The 16,227-nt window shown below is 39.3% G+C and overlaps 1 protein-coding gene across 1 annotated transcript; it reads left to right on the top strand.

Moving 5' to 3' along the window:
* The first annotated feature begins 326 nt into the window (after positions 1 to 326).
* Positions 327 to 15,863, top strand: LOC120801411 (activin receptor type-1C). The gene is made up of 9 exons (XM_040148379.1): positions 327 to 396; positions 5,526 to 5,756; positions 9,581 to 9,823; positions 10,070 to 10,300; positions 10,401 to 10,568; positions 11,191 to 11,347; positions 11,752 to 11,876; positions 12,187 to 12,317; positions 15,332 to 15,863. The coding sequence occupies exons 1-9, from the start codon at positions 327 to 329 to the stop codon at positions 15,455 to 15,457; spliced, it is 1,482 nt and encodes a 493-aa protein (XP_040004313.1). The 3' UTR covers positions 15,458 to 15,863.
* Positions 15,864 to 16,227: the final 364 nt, after the last annotated feature.

The following is a 16,227-nucleotide window of genomic DNA, read 5'->3' as shown; positions in this document are numbered from 1 at the left end:
ATACGCATCTTGCACATGAGCAAACGAGGCAAAGGTTCCACTCAGGGCAACACGATTTCTTTCTGGCTCTCATTCACATGTCTTTATCAGAGGTCTGCAGCGCTAATCCTCTTAAATCCTCGTCAGCGGAGGCGGAGCAAACCGCTCGTTGCGTTTTACAGTATACCCCCCCCCCGCCTCCCCGCCCCCGCTCACTCACTGTGAGAGGCTTTTGTGGCGGGGGTGCACGGCCGACGGACTTCACCGCAATGTGTGCCGTTGCGTTTTCTGTAGAGTAGCTGCGTAAACAGTGCGCCGGGGAGGGAGCCGATGCGGCTCCAGTTGCCATGACTTGTCCCGGGAAGCAGAGCTTTCAAGCGGCGTTGATCCTCCTGTCATTCGCCCAGCTGACTGCAGGTACAGTAGCCGACGGGTCCCGCTCGCTCGCTCAGTTGGCCTCACATCCATCAAGTGCGTTGACCGTGGCACGGTTTTACGCGAGTTGGTACACGGCCTACCATGGACAGTCTTAGCTGACGAGCATGAGTAGTTTTATTCAGGTGACTTTTAAATTGCTTGTTTTTGTGTATCCAACAAAGCTGTTTTCAAGAAACACGGGTTATGTCAGCAAACATCAGGAGTTAAGTTCGTTTCACTTTGAGGGACGCGTTGTTTTATACCAGTGAAAGGGAAATCAAAAAGCTCCAAAAAGATTAATTTCACTTTTTACTAGATCTGTTTTCCGTTGCTGTTAAAGCTGAATCCAAAGACCAGTTGTATAAAGATATAGATAAATAGGTACCTCCAACAAACAACCTGTTTTCTTAGAAACCAAAAAAAAAGAGAAGGCTTTGTAGAAAAAGAGATTTGGCAAACGTGTGAGTTAAACTGTATTTTCCAAAATGAGGAGAATATTGTCAGTTTTATTCTTCCATTGCCATGTCAAAGTCTGTACTCATGCTGTAAGATCAGGTTAGATTGTGGTGTCGTTGTTTTGGGGAAAATTGAAAGTTAAAGCTTAGGAGTTTCATGCAGCAGCATTCTTTGATTTTCATTTACATGAGATTTATTGTCTGTTCTGTTCAGGCTTTTGAAATGAATTTGCTTGACTAAATTCACACTACAGCTGAAACAATTAGTTGATTAGTCAGTCGACCAAAAATTCAACTGCGGCTTTTGTGATAATTAATGACTCATTTTGGTCATTTTTCAAGAAAAACAAAAACAAAAAACAGACTCTCCTCTGGTTCAAGCATCTCTAATGTCAGGATCTGCAGCTCTTCCTGGTCATATATGATAGTAAAGCTGAATATCTTTGGGTTTTGGACTGCTGCGTTGGACAAAACAAGCAATTTGAAGATGTCACATTGGGCCTGAGGAAGTTTTGATTTGACTGTTTCACCAATCGCTGACATTTTATATTGACCTACAATTGTGGAAATAACCAGCAGATGAATTGATAATGAAAATAATCGTTTTCATTAGATATTATGAGGTGGCGGTCCCCAGGCTTCAATGCTGCATTTCATGAGATAAAATACATGATAAATGAAGTTCCAGGGACTGTTGGCAACACAAATGCCTCCTATACATGTAGAGTCAAAAAACAAGCAGCAGATGTCAACACCCTGCAACTACTGCTGTCATCCACCTGCTTTTTTTTTTTCTGGTGTGTGCCCTGTTAAATAGGCACTTGTTGTTTAAAGACAGCGATAGATGCTGTGCGCTGACCTTTTCCCTTTGTTTTTTGGCTGCTAATGGTTCAGGCTTTGAATAAGACATTAACACTTACTTGAAAAAAGTGAAACAGCAACGTTTGTGGGAGCTGTTTTAACATTTTTCCAATAGAGCAAGCAGGTAGTTGAGTTCATTTTAGAAGAGACGAAAGTGTGGCAGGTTCTGTCTGTCAACAGACATTTCTTGTTTTATACACAGTATTAACTGAAGTGCACTTATTACACACTTTATTTTGTTAAATTATATTTGATCACACAAATTCAGCTAATCCGCAGAGTAGCTTTTCTCAGTGATCCCCTCTTTCCAGGTTGTATTGTGCAGGTAAATTAATACTGGGTTGCCTTTTATCTCTCATATGTGCAATATGATGCATGAGTTGTACTTCTTGTAACAGCTGATTTTTGCTGAAGACCTCTGTGACTGAATGGTTTTGCAAGTATACAAGCCTCTCAGCAATATATTTCTCTAAATTGTTGTTGCATCTGACTAATTACTTAATAGGGTGTCAAGAATAGTTAGTCCATACGAGGATGAAAGGAAGATTTAAACAACAGAAAAAAACGTGCATTTACTCTTTCTACATTCTTTGAATTGGAAACGTTCTCTAATTGAGAAATGGGGAATTGTGCAGTACTTGGCAACCTCTGCTCCTCAACTTATGCCTGTTTTCTGCAACCATCAAAAAACTTTGTGAATGTTAGTTCTAGGAATCTGCCTGCCTCAGGGGCTGTCTACGCTGCCTTTGAAACTCTTTATGAGTCAGTTTGGTCCAATATAATTAACCGAGACGCCTCACACAAGGTCAACTTTTACCTACTTCCCCCCTCAAAGGTTACCTCAGCATGTCTCAGCACAAAAGGCTTCGGTTCTAACTGACTCAGTGTTCTCAGTGACAAATAATTGGTTGTGTTTTCAAGTTCAGTAGAACATTCAATTAACTACCTTTGTTCCTTTAGGAAATTACTCATATCATTTGTAGGAACCAGGATAAAGGGGGGCTTCGGAGCTATCTAAACCAGTATGGAATTCTTGGGGAATGATAGGAAACATGTGAACTCATTCCAGCATGTGTGGAAACATGCAAAAGTGTGTGTTTTAAAAAAACAAGATGCTTATCCATCTACCTGGCTTCAACGTGTCTGACAAATTTTGTCCAGTATAACTGCTCCAGCTACAAAAAATATCCACAGTGCACAAAACAAGCACACAAACAGCTACAAAAGCATTTATTTCAAAATAAATTTCTCTAAAGACCTCAAATGTCTGATTTTTCTTAATCTCCATTGTTAAACTGTTTTGTAAGACCTCCAGTGCATTTGCTTAACTTTTATTGATTTCTTCAGACAGTTTTTTCTGTTTGCTGTGGCTCATTCACTATGTCCAGCTTTGCAGAGATAAAGAAATTTTGAATTCACAGTCAGTATGAATTCACATGTAAAGGGACAATCCAGGCTGATCACCTGCTGTATGCTTTAAATAACTGAAGCGGAGGGAATGGGAAATGCAGCTGTGAGATGTAGGGGTGTGTGAATATAAGGTGGGAAATTCAACTGAGAGGCAACATTTGCCCAGTTGTGTTACAGTGTCCTATTGACTGTGAGAGTTTCAATCACGCTGCAGTGCAACCTTCAGGTAAGGCTCTAGTCCTATCCCAGGACTTCAAGGATCTACCTTTCCCTTACACTCATAGTTTGTCAGGGGAAGGAAGGGATTTTTTTCCCCCTGGGTGGCACTGGAAGGTCTACAAACACAAATTTATGAAACACCCACAGAGGCCAAAGACCTCACCTTTAATGCTAACACTGAGAGGGATGCCGAGGCGGGACTTGTCCCACAAAGACTTTTCCTTTCAAGGTGCCTGATTAGGGAAAATATCACAGTTGTTTAATTTAATTTAATTAATGTGATGTCATGTGTTTTAAAAAAATGGTTGTTTTTCTTTTTGGTCTTTTTTGAGGACTCAGGCCTTTCTTCTCTAATAATTCTAAACAATGGAGAAAAATTTGGATATATAACTTCCCCGCCAGCATACATGATTAAAAAATATGAATAAACACACACACACACCAATGCTCAGTCATTAATATGCTTTAAAAATGACCAAACTTCTTATTCCTCAGTTACAGAGCTACAGTATATTTAAACTTTATTTAATAATCATTGTCCTTGAGAAAGTTGTTGCCAGGCAACTCCCAGGTATGCTGTAAAAGTCAGGTTTTCCCTGAACCGAAGTACTAATCTCTTTTGTTGCCTGATTTGGTCACAAGGTCAGCCTTATAACTGGAGGAGCTTTACACAGCCCTTTAAAAGATACGGTTGGTGATATTCCACATTTTGTAATTTTCAATAAATTAAATGAAAAGTGCCAAAACGATGATCAGTCTATCCTGCCAAGATGTACAGTACACCGCACCGCTACGCTGGATGACAATGAGCATGGGCACTGTTGTTTATTTTGGCTCAATCCTACACCATCTTGGTGCAGTAAATACTTACTGATGCAGCAAATGTGCATTTATATTTGTATCCTAGTCCCCAAAAATGTACTACTTGTTCCTTTATGTACAGCTGTATCTTTCATTTAAGCCATATGACCTTAGCAGCCTGTCCTCCTTACTGATTTGTTTAGCAGCTCTCAAGGACAAGGCATCTTTAGATCTCATTTAAAAAAATCCTTTCAGTGACCAAATCCATGTATTGGACCATGAAAATCAATTTCAAAGCCCAGTTACAAAAGTAGGAGTCCCTTGGCGATCACTGCATGAACTTTGACAGTCATCTCAAGAAAGTTTCCTAATGCTTCTTCCAGTTTAATGTCCGTTCCTCTCTGCCAAGAACTCATGAGGGCTTGTTGGAAATGTGCGGATTGGGCTTAACATTCAGTGCTACCCTAAACAAAATCAATGAAAAATCGATCGGCTTCCTTGGAGGTTCACAATTGGCCAGAAAAACCATGAGTCTCTCACACCAGGTATCCAAATGTCCTAGTGTCAGGTGTTGATTTGAGACATCTACTTCTTTAGAACTTCACCTAAAGCAGTTCTCATCCATCTGTTTATAAATGACAAATACATTAAGTATACAAAAGGGGTGATGTGAAACTTACAAGACTGAACCCTTGTAAAGAGTGCTTTGGTACAAGACACAAGATCCTGACCAAAAATACTTTGTTGTGTCTTAATGTCTTAGTTACAACAAGGGCATGCAAACTCCCAACTACGCACAGGACATACATTTCAGACAGCTGTTTTTACTTAATAATATAATGTTCACAATTAATAAATACACCAATTTATCTAAATGTTGCTGTCATAATTTTAACAACTATATTGTATGATTTTTTTGCGAATACTGTGGAGACCTTTACTTACTGTATATTATTGTGTGTTAAAAACTGGAGCTACCTTAAATATAGCTCCACTAAGTAATGTACAATATTCACACAGTTATTTCCAGGTTTTTCCAATGAGCTTGCACTGCAGCCTTTCTTATCAATCACTCACAGTGTTATCAAACAAAGCATGACAGAAGCTCCAAGTAGAACACAAGATTATCTGGGTGTTAAAGTAAGAGGCATTACCTCGGTTCCTCCACCTCCAGCCATTTAAGAGCACATACCTCCTTACATAACAGGAGCATACTGCTTCTAGAAAGTTAAAAACCACTAACATTGACATTCTGTGAACGAAACAGTTTCTCTGTTGTCCTTCTTCCCCTTTGCAATTTCACAAATCGATGGATTAACTAACGGAAAGTGACTGTGAATAAAATAGCTATCTAACCATCTTGAGTGATACAATATGTTTCAGGCCTGAAGTGTGTGTGCCAGCTGTGCGCCAACCACACCTGTGAGACAACCGCAGATGGCGCCTGCTGGAACTCTGTGATGTTGATTGACGGGAAGGAGGAGACAGTAAAGTCCTGCCTGTCGCCCTCCGAGATGAAGGGCCAGGTCTTCTGCTACAGCTCCCGTAATGTCTCCAAGAGGAACTGCTGCTTCACTGACTTCTGCAACAATGAGACTCTGCACCTACACCCAGGTACAGCCAATAATATCATTCTTACTTTATTTCAATGAAGGATGGGTTTAATAAATTGCAGTGCTTCTCAAATAATGATCTTGCTTCTATCTCTGGTTGAAAATGGATTCATCCATTCGGACAGCCAGTTAGTTTCACACTGCTCAGTAGTTGCTGCATTCAGTCGACGGCAACACCAGTCCAGTCAGTGTGGGATTTCCCACTCATTCTGGCCCCGGCTAGACGAAGCGGATTCTGATCCTACTAGATCCTGTGACATAACAAATCTGGCAGAGGCTATGGGACGGCAGTTAGTGATCCCTCCCCCCTCCCTCGCCTGATTTATAAATAAATACTTTGTCAGGCATGTAGTCCTACAACAAGTTAAAAGCCTCTCATGGGTCTGCTGGGTGGAAGGTGGCCTTAAAGCAGAGGAGGATTACTTTACACCTGTGGAGATACAACTCATTGGAAAATGTTAATGTCAGGGTCACACTTATCATGGTGGATCATGGACGTTTTGCTGCGTTAATGTATTATGTTTTTTACTGTTAATTTGTATATCTGGATGTGTAGTTTGACTTCATAGCAATTTAAATACTTTATAGGGTCATGTAAATTGGATCATTCATAAAGAATGTAAATCAGATTTGTTAAAGTTGCATTAAATATATTTTTGGCCAGCTGTGAGCAGAACTTCATAACAAGCTGAAAATACATGTTTTGACAATCCTTGTAAAATTGATGTGATTAGCATTAGCATTCTTGTAAAGTCCAATATTCATTGGTAGCTCTCTTTTGGTCCCCACTTACTCCTGACTCCTGAGAAAAAATCTCTTTAGCTGCAAAATGCTCCACCATATTCACCAGCTAGCCGCTAACTTTGTCTGTCTGCTGTTTGGTGCTGGGAAGGTATCCAAACTTTTAGCTGAAAACAGCTCCCTGCTGCTGCTGGAAATGTGGTTGACGATGAGTGAACCAAATTAGTCAAGTTGTGGGCCGTAAAAAAAAAAAAAAAAAAAGATTATTAAAGACTCCTTGTAGCTGTGGAGAACTGCAGAGCCAGGTGATGATTATCTGCGAATCCGTCACAGATTAACAAGCCTTTACACGTTATACAGAGTCATTTGACCATTTTTCATATGAAAGTACTGATTAGTGCAGCTTTAAAAAAAAAATAATGCAGCCCCACTTTGTAACAGCATTATAGTTCCCTGTAATATGAGGCTTCAGACTGGCGTGGTTTAAATTGTGATTCTTTTTGTCATATCACATTAAACACTGTGTGTGAGCCTGTAAAACATTATATTACAGAAATATGTATTTCAGTGCTTGCAAACATGTAAGTGTTTTTTTTCCCCTTTATTTGCACATTTTCTGACTGACTTTAAATCAACTAAATTATTTATATTATCTATTATTAGATAGCCGATTATTTCCTCAGTTGATCAATTAATCGTTCTGTAAAAAAAATGCTTGAATCATTAGTCCAGAGCCCAAGGTGTGGTTATTAGAATTGTTGCTGATTAATTATCTGTTGATTGATTAATCAATTTGCCAACTGATTATTTTAGTTCTGATTTGAACACAGACTTTAGCAAAGTATAAATAATAAATAATACAAATAATACAAAACAAATCTATTTAGGGCCCCCCAGCTGATTGCACTAAAGGGAAACACTGCTGTATATTCTGGTGGCTATATTCGTATTTCGGATGTTCAAGTTCTTTATTGCAACTTTCGTAGTACACACTTGACATACATGGGAGCAAAATATTGTTTTCTTCTGTGCAACATATATGAGAGATGAGACGCAACAAAAAGTCTCTAAAAACCACTACATACAGATATACACTGGTCTTCTTAGAACTCTGCACCTCTTGGAAAAGAACAGGCTAGGTTTCATCTTCCTGCATTTTTAAATATTTGACAATATTTACTCCTGGGCATAGAATGAAATAAATATTAGTCAATTTTTAACACCAGATAAGACAAACAAACAAAACAAAACAAAATCAGAAAACTAAGTGTTTTTCCTCCATTGATTTATTCATCTAAAATAATTTGAGTTAGGTGGAGCTATCAGATATGGTCACTTTCATAAAATGAGGAGGTTATACAGGAGATTTAAAGTGAGAAGCACTGCAGACAGTTGATGAGATGGGTCGGGGCAACAGCCTGAGGCTGTGATGGTGCTGACTGTGAATGAGTATACTACAATCAGTGTAGTCCACCGCTCTGCTAAATATCAGTACGTGAGCTCAAGCGGTGTATTATTTGTTTTTCATACATGAAAACTTGATGTACAATAGTGCTGTGAGGTTAAAGTAGGTAGTGGTTGGTGGTTTTGTGTAGCTCCCTTGACAGGGACAGCGTCTGTCCTCTTCTGTCGCTGTTATTTCCAATCATTCATTTAGATGTTGCGTCAAACAAACAGTTTAAAAGTAGAAATGACTGCTGAGATTACCGCCTTGTCCCATGCAGAGTCACTTAAGAGTCCAAAAACAGTTACAGTTTGTTGAAGGCCTTTTGCCACTGGGCCACAGGAGAGTAAAATCTTGTTTTGCATCATATCTGCTGAGCTCCAGTTGGACACATGGCAGAATATGTATTTAGGCAAAAGGCTCAAGATGTCTTAGGAAACTGTGGTTTAGTTCAGGACGTGTTGCTTTGCATGTTGGGCCATCTGCAGATGTTGCATGTTTGCAGCTTTCCTGGTGAGGACATTTCATGCTCTGGGGATTTGAGAGGATGAAAAGGCTCTAGAAACATGGAACCACCTTATTAGGTTTGGGTTTTTTAAGTCTGTATTATTACAATACTCATATACCCGTGTGTGTGTTGAAAGAGTCATTAGTTCCTGCAATCAAAGTTAAAATATGATGTTAAAGTTAAAATGGGGCAACAGCAGTCTAAACTGGCCAAATCAAGTGGGTATCTCCCAAAGTTAATCTTTTTAGTGCAAAATTCTTTGTATTTCCCAAGACCTATTATTTAATTGTAGTGCTATGCTACAATGCTATTAATATGTTCGCTGTAAACACTTTCGTAAGCATATCTGTGCCAGTGCCCACCAGCAATGATATTTTTGTTTGTGGCGAGATCTCCTCTGTCCACCCACACACAAAATGAAGGCCATGGATTGAAATGCCAGGTTACATTGTTTTGCCAAAGCCACAACTTATTACAAGGTCTCACAGTACATGTGCTTTTGAACAGTGCATGCCACCTAGTTTAAATGAGGAGGTGTGTTGTAAGAAAAAAAAATTACGTTTTGATTTTGACATGTTGGAGAAGGGTTTATTGGCACAGTTTCTCTGTATCTCTTTATCGCTTTTGATTAATGACACTTATGGGCAGCGATTAAAATTTATGGCACTCTGGAAAAGATGTCTGCCACAGTTTTTGGAAGACATAACTTTGCATATGCCAAATGTACAATTTGTAGTTCTCTAAATTTTAAGCTTGCCAACTGGCTATGTCTTAACTTGAGTAATTGAGCCTGTGTTAAGGTCAGAAAAGTGTTAAACAGTACATCAGACAAGGCTGACTGCATATTTCAGCTGTAGTAAGAAACCAATAATAATAAACTGTATTTTTAAATTGGGAGGATTATTTCCATCCACACTCTGTTATACACAAAACACTTAATGCCATAATCAACAACGGACACCAGAGGGTGCAACAATCGTAGGGAGTCCAGTGACAAAAAACATAATTGCAAATTCCCTCCCCATTCTACCGATCCATTGTCCTCAGAATTTAATTTCAGGGAACAAAATGTTGATAATATTGGATATGATGGATTTACATTGTCATGTAGCATATGTATATATGTTATCAGAGAGGCCTTTGGAAGAACCCAGCTGGAGCAAGCTGCAGCTCGCTGTGGTGATCCTGGTGCCGTCCTGCCTGCTGTGTGTGGGGATCCTTCTAGGTGTGTTCGTTGTGCAGGGCCACCACTGTGCCTACATCCGAGCCCACAAGCAAGACCCAGAGGACCCTCTGGATGACCAGATGCTCATGTCACCTGACAAATGTCTCAAAGATCTGATATATGACATGAGCACCTCGGGCTCTGGATCAGGTGAGAGAAACGCTGCCAGCTGTCTGAACTGATATGAGGACACAGGCTGTGATCATTTGTTGTTTGATGCATACTGGGTTGGTGAAGTAAGTAAAATGTAAGGCTTACATATGAATATTAGAAACTCCTCAGGGTCTGTTAATGACTTTTCTTAATAGCTTTCCTTCCAGCTGTGATCTACTGAGACAAATACATGTCTGCTGCTCATACTTTTGCGGGTGGAATTTTTTGCATTGCATCTTGCAGGTCTGCCACTGCTGGTCCAGAGAACCATAGCTCGGACCATTGTCCTGCAGGAGACCATCGGAAAGGGTCGATTTGGTGAAGTGTGGCGGGGCAAGTGGCGAGGAGAGGACGTGGCGGTGAAGATCTTCTCCTCCAGGGACGAGAGGTCCTGGTTCCGTGAAGCAGAGATTTATCAGACTATCATGCTCAGACATGAGAACATCCTGGGATTCATTGCTGCTGACAACAAAGGTGTTTGAATCTTTGGATGCGTAACGAGCTCTATAGCTGTAACCTAGCTTAATCAACTACACAGGTATGAGATAACTATGTTTTTTGCTGTGTGCTGCAGATAATGGCTCATGGACTCAGCTCTGGTTGGTGTCAGAGTACCATGAGCATGGCTCCCTGTATGACTACCTGAACAGGTACACAGTTTCGATGGAAGGCATGATCGTCCTGGCTTTGTCAATAGCCAGTGGGCTGGCACATCTCCACATGGAAATCATTGGCATGCAGGGTAAGGCTGTACTCAGTAAATGAAGAACATGACAATGACCTCATGTCCCAGAATTCAAAGGATAATGACACTTGTCTGTGCACTAAAGCCACCACATACTAAAATCTCCTTAGACATAACCGAAGAATGATCATAACCCAGATTCATATTCATACTCAAAATAGTAGTTTTTCAATTGAGAACTAGACTGCAATTTAGGGCTGCAGCTAAGCATTTTCATTAACAATTCATCTGTTAATTTTTGTATTATTTCATTCTAAATATAGTCAAAAATAGTAAAAAATGTCATTTCCCAGGTTCAAAGGTAATGTCTTTATACAACTTGGTTTGTCTGACCAACAGTTTAAAAACCCAAAGTTGTTCAGTTTACCAGGATATAAACCAGTAAAACGCAGCAATTCTTCACTTTGGAGAAGTGACTGATGACTGAGATTTTATGATTAGATGATTTTATGTGACATATTGGAATACTACAAAACATTGGTGCAGATGTTCTATTGTTCCATTAATCCTGCAAAAGTTTCCTCATTTTCATCTATGTCTGAAAGATCCAAAATATATGTCCTTATATAAAGCCATTTTTTTGGGCTAATAAACTTATTTGGTACCTCCTTGATTCTAGGGAAGCCCGCCATTGCACACAGAGACCTAAAGTCTAAAAATGTCCTGGTGAAGAAGAACGGTGCAGCAGTCATCGCAGATTTGGGATTGGCTGTGAAACACGACTCCAGCAGCAACACCATAGACATACCGTCCAACCACAGAGTGGGAACCAAACGGTTGGATATACATCATAAGGAAACTCAAAATTAACACACACAAAATGAAAATCAATCTGAAGTAACTTCAGACAGCGACCAGTTTATTTGATGTGATAGGTTTCCCATGAGTTTACATATCACTCAGCCTCTGAATTTCTCTGAAGTCAGTGTGTTTTGAATTACAACAAATTCTCAGAAAAGAATCTCTGCAGTCTGCAAGAACATTAAATTTGATAAATTTAGCTTGTTTTTTCCTGTAGCTGCTCCGTATTTTGGTGGTGACGATGTGTCCCTGCAGTTTTGAATTCAAAGAACACGGGACAAAGATTTTCAACAAACCCACACACCCAGATCAATTAAGGAAATCCAACAGGTACTGGGCTTTTTATTACATTAGACCTTAATCACTGTGTCCTCTGCAGGTACATGGCCCCAGAAATCCTGGATGAGACAATCAATATGAACAGCTTTGAGTCATTCAAACGGGCGGATATCTACTCACTAGGCCTGGTGTTCTGGGAACTGGCCCGAAGATGCTCTGTTAGGGGTACCTTAAATGACACAAAAACATATACACTCCCCGTTGTTTTTTCCAATATTTATATAAATGTTTAATGGATAAGTCATCAGGAAAACTGCACTGTGGCACTAATTGTACAACATGACACCACTGATGCAACTATAATTATCCCAGTAACAGTCAAGAGTCATTATGTGCTATGTCAATATTTCCCTTGCACCCACTAATTTAAGGTAGTTTATATCCTTATGTTTTTTCATATACTGTACATCATCAGTCTTGTGTGTGAAGAAAAGCACAATCCTCAACAAAATCACCATCTTTCTTGTTTTTACAGGACTTCACGAAGATTTCCAGCTGCCTTATTACGACCTGGTGCCTTCAGATCCGTCGGTCGAGGACATGAGGAAGGTGGTGTGTGATCAGAAACTCAGACCCAGCATTCCCAACCAGTGGCAGAGCTGTGAGGTGAGAAGGGAAAATCTCTCAAATGTATCATCATTTAAGATTGTGTCACTGACACTACGATATAATTCATCACTAGTGTTTTTCTGGCTTATTTCTGGTTCATTACAACACAGGCGTTCTTTTCGTCGTAGAAGTGTTCAGTAAATGTATGAAATAATTTTTAATCTACGAAATGAATGACAAAACTGAATCATCATTTCCACTGAATGATTCATTAGCATTTGGCATTGGAGCTCCCATTAATAGTGACTGAAAGCAGTATCATCAGCTCTGCTGCACAGCATGAACTTCCTAGTTAGGAAGACTGCAAAAGCCAAAGAAACAATCATGATGCTGTAACTGTGCTGCCAATATGTGGTTTCTGAGAATTTAAGAGTTATTAACAGTGCTTCTATTGGTCTAGTTTGTGCCGAACTTAACAACAGACGGAAACAGACCACATTCTGTGGTTAGCTTAGAAATAAATGAAATACATGGTCAGCCATTAAAAATCTTTGAACTGAACAGAACAAAACAATTTGAATAAACAAAGTGATTCATAATTTCCACTTCTATTTTGAAGTTGTGGCCATCATTTGTGTCAGTTAAGAAAGTGCACTCACTGCAGTAATTGCTGAGATCTGGGAACATGGTGACATTAAGTACAACAGGGCAAGAAACACGAGTGGTCTGACAACAGATTAGCCAGATTATCAAAAACACTTTATTTTGGAGTAAAACCAAAAGTGAGCGCCAACAAAATCTTGGTAATAATAATAATATCTCATTGCACAGGAAATTTCTTTGCACTGGCCTACAGTACAACTAAACTAAAGGCCTCAGTATGCTACAAAACAAATGCATGTGGGATGGTTTACACCGGTGGAGGTTCTGCGTTTGACAATTGTTTTAACTCTCCAAAACCAAGATTTAGACACATATGGCCACTTTACACAGTGATTGGCCATGTGTGAAGATGTGAGGAAGCACAAAAGATTTGAAACTCTCTCTCGAGCTTGAGAATAATGAGCAATAAATATGATGAGTCCAATGTTATAAATAATGGAAGGAATGCTGGGCAAAACTACAGAAAAAAACACAGTTGTATGAAACCAGAAATTTCCTTATAAGATTAGGTAAATTTCGGAGGAAAGACACCATTATACACAAAGTCTTACGAGCACAGGAGGGATGACCCCCCTGACACCTCTTCGCTTCACCCCCTTAGACAATTTCTGTAATTCTGACATTATTCAGTTATGGCCTTCAAATATAGTCCTGTTGGAAATTATTGGCACCCCTGAATTTTAAGTCCAGAATTTAGAATATCTTCAGAAATAAATGTAAATGTTGTATTGTCAAAATATTTTAATAAAATGTCCAAGGTTACTACACAAAAGAAAATTAAAAAAAACCAAAACTTGCATAATAGTGACATAATACAAACACAAAATGTACCCCAGACACAGTTAATGGCACCCGTCATTAATATTTGGTTGCAGAAAATTTGGCAACAATGATGGCCTCTAAACTTTTCTTGTAGCCATCTAGAAGCTTCTTGCACCTGCCGGTAGTTTCTACAACTCTTCCTCTGCTATGCGTTCAAGCTCTTTTAAGTTTGCAGGAGTCCTTTTTGCAGTAGCAGATTTCAGCTCTCTCCAAAGCTTTTCAGTGGGATTCAGGTCAGGACTCATTGCTGGCAGGTTTAAAACACTCCCTCTTTTCCTTTACAACCATTCTTTTGTGTTGCTGGATGTCTGCTTTGGGTCATTGTCTTGCTGAAAGACCAAAGACCTTCACCCCAAAACTAGTTTTCTGACAGTGGATAACACATTTCTCTCTAAAATTCCTCGGTAACCCTCCGATTTCATCATTCCTTTGATACGTTCAATGCCTCCAGTACCAGAGGCAGCAAAGCAGCCCTACAGCATGATAGAACCTCCACCATGCGTAACTGTAGGTAGGGTTGTCTTTTCCTTATGGGTTTCATTTCGTCGCCTATAAACAAACTGATTCGCTGCATTCCCAAAGAGCTCTACTTTAGATTCATCTGTCCATAGACCATTATCCTAGAAAGATTGTGGCTTATCTATGAAAGTTTTTACAAATATTACTCTTGCCTTTTTGTGGCTTCCTTTCAATATGGATAATGGAGCCCTACTTGGTTTAGTGTGGGCGGCGTATAGTACAGGCTGAAACCACCACTCCAGATTGGTCCAGGTCAGCCTTAAACTCTTTAGATGTCTTATGTGGTGTTTTTTCCACAATCTGCATCCACCTCAACAGACTTCTCTCACTGAGTTTCTTCTTAGCGCCATGTCCTGGAAGCATCTGAACAGTTTTATGACTGTGAAACTTCTTGATAACATTATGAACTGCTGAAACAGGGATTTCAAGAACTTTGGCAGTTGCTTTGTAGCTCTTTGAATTGATATGTCTTTGATAATAGCATTTCTGATGTTCTCAGGCAGCTCTGTTGTCTTCCCCATTGTGAAAAAGTAACTGGAAACAATCAGCCCCTTTTTATGCAGTAAAACCATCATTCATAGGTTAATTCAGGTCATGTGAACACTGAAAATTAAGTTTTATTGAGTTTTTATTTTTTTTATTTTTTTTGAGGAACTAATTTAAATTAAACAAAAGGGTAACAATAATTGTGTCAGGCATACATTTTATGGCTGTAGTTTTTATTTTTTGTTTTGTATTTGTATTTTTTTTGTTGTTGTTCAATAACATTTTATGAAATATTCTGATTATACAAAATTGGTTAAATGGCATTTATTTCTGAAAATATTCTGTTCTTATAGTTTAGGGGTGCCAATAATTTCAGCCAGGACTGTAAAATGTTATTCCAAAGAGGTGAGATTACTTCTATTTGATAATTACCAATGGGGAATTCACTGTACATACTGCATAAGTAAAGCTCTTAATATTTATGATATTCAAGGTAAGAAGCTGAGACTTTAGCCTATTGTCTACATGAAGTGGTATTTTGGTTTTATGTTAATGACACTGTCTCCTTGTTGATACTCCAGGCTATGCGTGTGATGGGCAAACTGATGAGAGAGTGTTGGTACACTAACTCTGCTGCTCGACTCACTGCTCTACGGGTCAAGAAAACTGTGTCTCAGCTCTCTGTCATCAAGGATGTCAAAGAATAGTTACATTTGTTGCCCTACAGTTCAGCACTGGTGCTGGCACTCGTGCAACAAGAGGAACTGGGAGCAAACGGGGAGAAACTGTCGTTTTTAACTGCCTGAGGCTGCCCTCTTCATGACAAGACCACACAGTTCACCCTCAGAGAGCGTCATCAGGTTGTTGTTGGTGCCAAAGTATTGTAGGAGGTGTTTGTGGCTGCTATGTACACAGACACCCAATCAACAAATTTGAACCAAACAGCTAAACTTTAGGTAGGAAGAGCCATATGAAATAAGAACATGTTTAATGTAGATAATTTTGCTACCTCAAACATTTAAGTGTCCAAAGCTTGAAGTTGCACATTGTGATGTTTTTGTGCCATATATTGTAGCAAACACAGTATTGCTGGGTAGGTTGCGTGCTAACTGACAATCACAAAGGATACTGGAATAAAATCCCCTAACTGGTTCTGACTACACACATACAATTATACCAGTACTATGTTACATAAACAGAATGGGCCACCACATTAAAAAGGAATACAGCAGCACATTTAAAAGTGGAAGAGATCCTTTAGCTAAATATATTTAAAAAAAAATTTTTTTTTTCAACTTTGTGATGTAATTCTGATTATTGATTTTAGCCATTCACCATGGTTCTATAGATGGCAATGAAAGTCGGTCCAGTGGTCAGTCAGTCTGTTGGTCGAAATACCTCCACAACTACTGGATGACCTTTGGTGCAGCGATTATATTCCCCAGAAAATGAACTCTGATGCCCGGACTTTTCATCT

Source organism: Xiphias gladius, chromosome 16 (genome assembly GCF_016859285.1).
Source record: "Xiphias gladius isolate SHS-SW01 ecotype Sanya breed wild chromosome 16, ASM1685928v1, whole genome shotgun sequence".
Classification (NCBI taxonomy): Eukaryota; Metazoa; Chordata; class Actinopteri; order Istiophoriformes; family Xiphiidae; genus Xiphias; species Xiphias gladius.
The sequence above is the reverse complement of the archived record's forward strand: the minus strand, read 5'-3'. Positions and strand labels throughout refer to the sequence as shown.